Raw genomic sequence first — 8,095 nt, forward strand, 5'->3', positions numbered from 1 at the left:
AATGGAGTGTATGTTGATAATGGAAAAATATTGAAAGGCAGATATGATGTGGTCAGTAATACTTTATTTGGTGTTAGGTACACAAAGATCCAACAATTTTAGATGGGATAAGAACAATGCAATGCAAACAAGTACAGATTTCTGTGGACAAGCAATATTAAGGGACAAAACATATAGACTCATGAGGTAGTTAACAAATTTCATAACAGTAGCAAAATCCACTCTCTTCATATAAAGAATGCAAGTGGAATAATATAAAGGATGGCAGGATTAAAACAAAAATGACAAAATGTACATCCTGAATATTCCATCTTGGTCCCATACCTTACTTCCACTAAATTAACATATCATTCAGGAGAGTAAGGGAAGTGAGTATTATTATTTTTTTGTATGGGCAATAAATAATAGTAATGGTCTTGACACAGTTGCTTAAATGACTAGTCGAGTTAGTGTTCCCTCCAAGAACCAGATAGAGGCTCACTAACATTTCTTCACTCATTTCACTGTGAGAAGACTACTCAGTTCCACGGATATTCCTTTCAAACCATTTCCACATTTCATTTCAACCAAATCACAAAATCAACATGAGGACGAACAAAACATGAACAAAACCAGCTATCAGGCAGATTTAATTAAAAAAGAACAGCTACCTGGGTTTGAGATGTTGAAGTCCCCTTACATTAAAAACAACCACACAATCCGATTCAAGATGTACTCAACAATGTTATGACAGAATCGAGAGTAATAAAAATCTAGAACACTACAGGATAAATAAATGGAAATGGTTCTAAAAAGGTAAAGGGTTTACGCCTAACCTAGAATAATAATTTTTTTTTCAAAAGAGATTTGCACTCAATAAAAGGTTTAAAAAAAACAATCAAAAATATGTCAAATAGTCAACGCAACATAAAATTATCAGCACCCCGTGCCGTAAAATTGAATATGAAAGAAAGGAACAGTTGCCTAGAACTAAAACTGTACGACACAAATCAATCACATGACAAATAAAATTGATGCACACAACAAGAATAACCTTGCATTACTCCATCTGACCGCTAACACCGTTACATTCTTTCTATTATTGCCCTAGAAGACACTCACTTCTTAACTGGCAGAAATAAATTAATTGAAAATTAATTAACCCACTGAGGAAAGGGATAAAGAATTAAACCAATGACTTCTCACTATTTATTGGTATGAAAAAGTTTGTACACAGTACAAGTCTCCTCTGTTCCTTAGATAAAATTTGTTACAATAAGAAAAATTCATTGAATAAATAAAGAAATCCCTCAAATGGAAAACTGCAGAATTAAGAATTAAGATACAATAATTTGCTTTTGCCCTTCCAGAGCAAATGCTTCAAAAGAATTCAATTCTAATTTAAAATTTGCTGCTCTACCAGTTGAAGAAGCCCGCGTCCGGAAACTATGTGCAGGTAGCTTCATTGAAAGAAAGATAAAATGATGTGAGTACTAAATGAACGCTAACCACATTTTTAAACACTTTTCCTCTTTTTTTCTGGAGTGGAACACACACCCCACTCAATTTTGATGCAGATAGCATTTACTTAACTGCAAATTTTACTATTTTTTAGAACTTTTGTTACCCAGTAACACGTTTAATACTGCACAGCCTAGGCATCGCCCTCCTCCTCCTCTTCAGACTCCGCCTCCGCCAGCCACATCAGCCACTGGTTGACCTGAAAACAGATACCAATTACATGTTACCATTGCATCAGAATATTGGAAAAAGAATTTATTATAACATAACAGAACTTAAGAGACACAAACCTGGAAGAGCGCCTTCCCCTTGCCAGGATAATCATCAGAAACATTCTCCTTCCACTTGAAAAATGCTTCCTCCTCAATGACCTCCAGATCATACAGATTCACGAACCAACGTAGCAGCATACCTGCACAAAGGACATTATGCATTGTAAAACCAAATGATAAATTGTTCCATAGTGTTAAAAATTAATTGCGTACCTTTAGGGAAGTTGTTGGAATAGCAGAAGACTTGCAGGGAGTAGACAGCAGTGACCTGCAAGTCCAAATGATCATGCAAGAAAGCTTTCAGGACCAGTTTGTACTTTTCCAACAAAGCTTTCTCTTTCTCTTGTAAGACTTTGTCCGGCACTACATTTGGATCACAACCCTCAGCAAGGGTAGACTCCTGAAACAGACACAATTTTTAAGTCACATAAACTATACGAGTGCCCAAAATAAATGGCCTCTTCCCACATATCTTGAAGGAATAATCCTACACCAACCTGAGAGATGTATTTCAGGAGAACAGTCATGAGTGCATTGATGAAACCAGAATCGGACTGATGGGAAGGGTCCAGAGTCTCTTTGATCCACTTATAGAACTGTGTTGGATTAGGATCAGCTTCAATTTGTTTCCAAAGTGCAGATTGAATGCGCAGCAGAGGGAACAGGAAAGTCAGACCCCTTTCTTCCAAAATTTCAGACATGCGCTCCTTAGTACGGTCCACTTCCGGCAATGTAGACATCAAGTTGATCTGAAATCAATGTTATCCATTAAAATAGCGTCCAAAAGGTACACAAAGGTGAAAAAAAATATGCATATCAGTAGTCCTTACCTTGCTGTCATTGAAAAATTTAGTGAGTTCCGCCTTTCCCATTTCCTTGTTTAATGTTTGCAGGGTAAGCATGAAGAGAGGGTAATTTGACCCTCCTTCAGTCACCTCTGCTACATCTGAGAGTGTCATGAGCTCCAGGATAACCGATCTTGCTGCATAGTTAGCCAGGTGTGAGAAAATGCGAGGAATTTCTTGCTCCTTTTCAGACATCTGAGTAACAAGCTCCTTGAAAGCCTCGTTAAATTGATGTAATGTTACTAAGCTCTCCTTCCGAAGGGACTGAACAAGACTCAACACTTGCTCCCTTTCCTTGTCTGAAATCAAATTAATCCATTAGAAATCAACAAGAAAATTATCACTTGACTGAAACAGGATAATATAAGTACGATAACTCACCAGATTTGTCCACTTCATGGGCAAGAATAGTATGAAGAACAGCAACGACAAATTTGTCAGGTATCTTATGCTCTCTGTAGGCACTGAGGGCCTCATCCAAATTGTTGTTTTTCAAGAATTCTTCCACCATGGTGTTGACTTTCTTCAGAACTTCTTCCTTGTTTGGACCCTTGTCTTTCTTGGCATTCTTGTTCTTATCTTGAGAAGCTTGCTTGATGAGGATGGGTTGTTCTTTTTGCAACTGCAAAGGAGTATGGGGTTTGGGTGCATTGATCTGATCACTCAAATTGATGCCTCGGCCTGGTGGTGGACCCAGACCAGAGCGGGGATTGAGCATCGGCTTGGTAGCCGCCTGTTTGAAAAACATGGAGTTGGCACTTGGACGAAGTTGAACCTCTTCAATGTTGGTGTTTTCAGTTTCATTCATCATCTTCTTCAAACGAGGACCAAGTTCCTTCACAGAGTTGTTGTTGAAATTGTTATGATTGTTGTGATGGTTGTAATTCTTCCCATGGTTTTGGAAATTCTGCCCTCTGAAGTTGCCGCGGTTGTTGTTGTGGTGTCCATCCCTCCCACCATCTCTTCCAGAATAACCGTTTCCGTACCTTGAAGAGATCATGGGTTGATTTGGCCCGCCGACCGACGGGTAGCCATAGCCTAAGTCGTCAAAGCCACCTTGGCGCATCTTATTGGGAGGACGGAACTGGTCCATCATTCCCATACTTGACACTAGGCCACCGCCTCCACCACTGCGACCAACCCCGTCACCCCCGCGACTTGGGGGAGTGTAGCTGCGCGAAGGTGGGTCTGAGTCATCACGGATTTGATGCATGGGCATTGGACCCTCCACAGTAGCAGCCTTCCGGGGTACCCAGTTGTTGCCCCGCAGCTCAATCACATCACGTAGCATGAAGCGAATTCGGCGCGGCAAGTCCGGGTTCTCAGCTAGTACTTTCATACGGCTAAAGTACTGATCCATCAGCCCCCTAGCCATATCAGAATCCAGAAGTCTCCCACAAGTGCACATTATCTGACTGAGGCATTCCAAATCCTCGGCCGCCTCATGGACGACTTTCTTCTTGCTGTCCAGTAAAAGTTGTTGAATGCACTCGTGGAGGACCCTCTCCGCCAAGATATTAAGTTTGCCCAATTCTCCAATGAACTGAAACAGAGGGACACAAAATAAGCACAAAGTCATAACCAATGACAAACATTAGATCAACAAGTAACCCAGACACTTACTTTGATGTTTCCCAGCATTTTGCGCTTCGCCAACTGGCGCTTCTCCTCCTCATCTGTGGTAAGTGGTATCCCGTCATTTTTCTCAAAGGCTTTGGTAGCTTGGGCACGATTTTCAAACTCAGTACGACACTTGTTTAGCAGAAGTAGTTTAAATGTGCAAGGCTTGCCAACAGGTTCAAAGTTTGGAGCTTCTTCTGTTAGCCGCTTGCACAGCTGTGCATACATAGAACTGTACTTCGGTTCATCGAGTGCTTTCTCGAAGATCTGTAAGATAGAGATAATCAGGTAATAATGAATTAAGAAACAAATTGAATGAAATAGGGTAATGAACGAGAACAAAGCCAACACTCACCAGCAGAATAACACCTTTTAAGATGGTATTGGTGTCAAGCTGTATCGCTAAGAGATCATCACTCAACTTCTGGAATTTTTCCGGTGTGAGTTTGTTGAGTATTCCTCGGACCTAGAAGTTCAAATAGAGATCAGTTAGAGTAAAGAAAAAATACTAACTAGCCTGTCAGGACGAACGTTTCCTTCAAACTAACCTTCCTGAATAGGAGGTCATTCTTTGTTTCCTGGGTGAGTGCATCATCGCGTCTGATTGTAGAAGGGGGGATCCAGCGTCGCTTTGTGATCAGGGAGCGAGTGTCGTCCCTGAAACAATACAAAGGAGCAAGTTAAGCACAGCCATATTTGACAAAGAATGTTTTATAGTAACTTAAAATGAAGATGCACTAACATAAGATACTACAATGATAGCATATTAAAAAATAAATCTAGCAACACAAAGCATTCACAGCCTGTGCAAGGTGTTCTGTCAGATTGGGAGACCTAACAGCCTGAGGCTGTCACCAATAGAGAACTTACATCCAACTTCTATTGAGGATCAAGTTGTTGAAATCAATGATTAAAACTCACGCCTCCCACAGCAGAACGAATCCTACTTCCACAGCGATTTTCTGAACAATACTGCCAACAACAGCCAAACAAAGGATTCAAAAGAGTGAAATGACATTCAGCATTATCTAGTGAGCAACAAAGAAGAAGCTCTCTGTAGCCAAACTACAAAGCTCAAGTTGTGTTAATTCAAGTTTAAACAAAGGGAGCATACATTACTACAATTGACAATAGGCTACTAAAGGCCAAAGTCAGTTCAGGAGTGGATTTCACAGCAGAGGGCATACCCAGGCAACACAATAAAAAGAAAAACTTGACAAGTGCGATTTGCACATGAGCATGCTTCTAACAAAAGGAAAGATTGTGACAACCTACCTTCCTCCTGAGACACGTGAAGCGCCCCCCGGTCCCCTGGGGCCGTCCGTTGTTGAGAGTTTGTGTGCCCCCACCACGATAAACTGCTATCTCCTCTCCTACTCAAGGGTGTGGGAGCTGAAACAGAAACTCACTGTAAGTGCTACAAAGTATTGGAAAGCTCATGCAGTATTACGCACTATGATGAAAGGCATGCGCCTGAAGAGATCAGCCTTCGAGCAAGTGAGTACAAATCATACATACATGGGAAAAACTGACAATGTATGAGTTTATGCATTAATAGAAATTATCACCATATCAAAAAATTTAGGTACATTAATTAAGTAGAAGTAAATATGAACCAACAACTGAAGAGCAAGTGTGACAAAAGAACAACAACAAAAGTGATGACAACAATGACTCTCTCGGGCTGCGCCAGGCTGCGAAGTGCCGCGACAATGACACTGAAAACTGTAGCCTTGGACCTCTACGCCCCGACGGCCCCGACATTCCACAATGCACCTCGGCCGTTGCCGGGCTGGATGCGAGCCCCGGGGAAAACTAGCTCCCACACTGACAAACGTGGATTTCAGCTTCAGATTGACCGATGCAAACAGAAGAGCGAACAGCAAAGGCAGACCGGAGCGCAGAGAGGCAGGCCCGGAGGAGAAGCACCGTTAAAACCACTCTGATACCGCGAAGGTCAATACCCTCAAAAATCTGTACCAAGCCTTGGTCGTGAAATGGGTACCCCCTCGACTGCGGACTTCGCGAGGCGAGGCAGCTGTTGGCGGGATTCACAAAGTCACTGGCAAAGGAGAAAACGCAGACAGAACGCCGCATCAACGGAGCCAGCCCATTTCCAGACAGATAGCTGCGAGCGCGAAGGCGAGGCGGGGATCGGGCTTTGGAAACAGACCGCCGCCATCTTGGATGAACAGAGCGAGCTCCTTCAAGCCGCGAGGGTTTCCATTCAGCGGGGCGAAACGACGCAGCAATTTCAGACAGGACCACGCACCCCGCCGGGCAAGGCACCGCACTGGGAATCTCTGGCTATCCCGATAGCAGTCGATACCCCGCGCCGCGGGCAAAAATTTTAGGGTTAGGTCGGCCAGGAAAATGCCAAGCTTCACATGACGCGACGGTGTCCTCCGAGTCAGGGCAGGGGGGCACGTCACAGTCACACATGCAGCGTGCATCCCGCGGCTCAGCCAGGTCGCCCCGGTCGGCCCGACCCAGATCTGGGGGCTGCAATCCACGCTCTGGTCCCATTATGCAGCTTTCCAGCGCAGAGCCTCACACTCACACCGCACCGGGCCACTTTCGGACTTTGAACAAAAGTGTCGAAACGTGAGGAAAGCCGAGGCCGGGCGTCCGGGCGTGCCTCGCCGTCCCGCGGCTCGTCGGCCAGGGCTCCAGGGCGCTCGCCGAACGCCGGGAACGCTCCGGACCCACGTCCACGACGAGGAAACCACGTAGACAATGGTAACGGTACGGCACCAAGCCTCCAGGCCGAGGGTCCGGCGGCTGTCTCGAGCGACGCCGCTAATCCCGGACGACGCCGACGGCACAGCGACCACAACACACGGACGATCACACCGGCAGCACCGATCACACGGAACGCATTCAGGGAAACTAGAAGAACTGCAAATAGTACACTGCCTCACAACGCCACTCGAACGTAGAACAGAACGTACCGAGGAGCTTGGCTCGCGGAGCTCAGATCACTGACTCGTACGGGTTGCCTACGGCCACGGCCTGCTGGCAGCCGCCCCGCCGCCGCCCGTTGCCCCCTCCACCGCGTCTCCGCCCCCCTCCACCGCCCCGCCCTCCCCCTCGCCCTGGCGCAGCAGCAGCGGCGGCAGCAGCAGCAGCCTGTGAGCCCGTGCACGCGGCCTTGTGAACCCCGCGGCCCCAGCCTGCCCCAGCCTGCCCCAGCCCCACACCGCACTGGGGACCCAGCGAAGCGGCGGCGGCAGCACGTGCACCCCCTCCACGCCACTGTAGACGGGCAGACGGCGGCGGGCCGCGGATGGACTCGGAAGCGCGCCGCGTCCTTGTCGCCCCCAACGAGTGCGACGGAGAGGTCGGAGAGGTCGCATCCGTTCCCCGGACGCCGGCGGGGCGGGGCGGAGCGGGCGGAGGGGCGGCGACGGAGGGGAGAGCGTAGCGGCGTAGCGCTGTGCACGGCGGCCCTCCTGGAATCCCGGTCCCCGTCATCCCGCGGGACCCCGCCAAGCCTAGAGCCAAGCCCTGCCAAGTACTGCTTCCCCCTCCCCTCCCGCGCCGCGGTGCAGTCGGTGCAGTCCCTGCAGCTCGGGGGCGTCTGCTGCCGCCGCTGCCGGTGCATCGCTGCATCCTGCCGACGCCATCCTGCCCCTCCTCTCCTCCGAGCGCCGCGCTCCGCGTAGCTCCGCGTGTCCACCATGTGGGTGCGGCGGGGCGGCGGGGCGGCCTCGGTGAATGGCGGCATGGCGGCTCGCTCTGTCTCTCTCTCCCCGCGCCGCGTCGCCGCGTCGCCGCGTTCATTCATGCATCGAATCGCCTCGTCTCGCTTTCTCTGATTGTGAGGTTAACGCCGCGTTGCGTTCCGCGACTGTTTCG

General features: G+C 47.5%; 1 protein-coding gene across 4 annotated transcripts; it reads right to left on the minus strand.

Moving 5' to 3' along the window:
- Nucleotides 1-44: 44 nt before the first annotated feature.
- LOC117648568 (eukaryotic translation initiation factor 4 gamma 2) lies at nt 45-7,293 on the minus strand. 4 transcript variants are annotated; one of them, XM_034391104.1, is made up of 12 exons: nt 7,189-7,293; nt 5,513-5,629; nt 5,108-5,209; nt 4,786-4,894; nt 4,593-4,703; nt 4,241-4,504; nt 2,999-4,160; nt 2,603-2,916; nt 2,270-2,521; nt 1,986-2,172; nt 1,791-1,912; nt 45-1,699 (listed from the first exon to the last, which is right to left on the minus strand). In XM_034391104.1, coding segments are annotated over exons 3-12 (2,589 nt in total). In that variant the 5' UTR covers nt 5,110-5,209; nt 5,513-5,629; nt 7,189-7,293; the 3' UTR covers nt 45-1,633. The 4 variants fall into 4 exon arrangements, with proteins under 4 accessions (XP_034246995.1, XP_034246996.1, XP_034246997.1 ...); XM_034391105.1 differs by lacking the exon at nt 7,189-7,293 and adding an exon at nt 6,992-7,128; XM_034391106.1 differs by lacking the exon at nt 7,189-7,293 and adding an exon at nt 6,798-6,818.
- Nucleotides 7,294-8,095: the final 802 nt, after the last annotated feature.

The sequence above is a fragment of the Thrips palmi genome, unplaced genomic scaffold, assembly GCF_012932325.1.
Source record: "Thrips palmi isolate BJ-2018 unplaced genomic scaffold, TpBJ-2018v1 HiC_scaffold_3, whole genome shotgun sequence".
Lineage (NCBI taxonomy): Eukaryota > Metazoa > Arthropoda > Insecta > Thysanoptera > Thripidae > Thrips > Thrips palmi.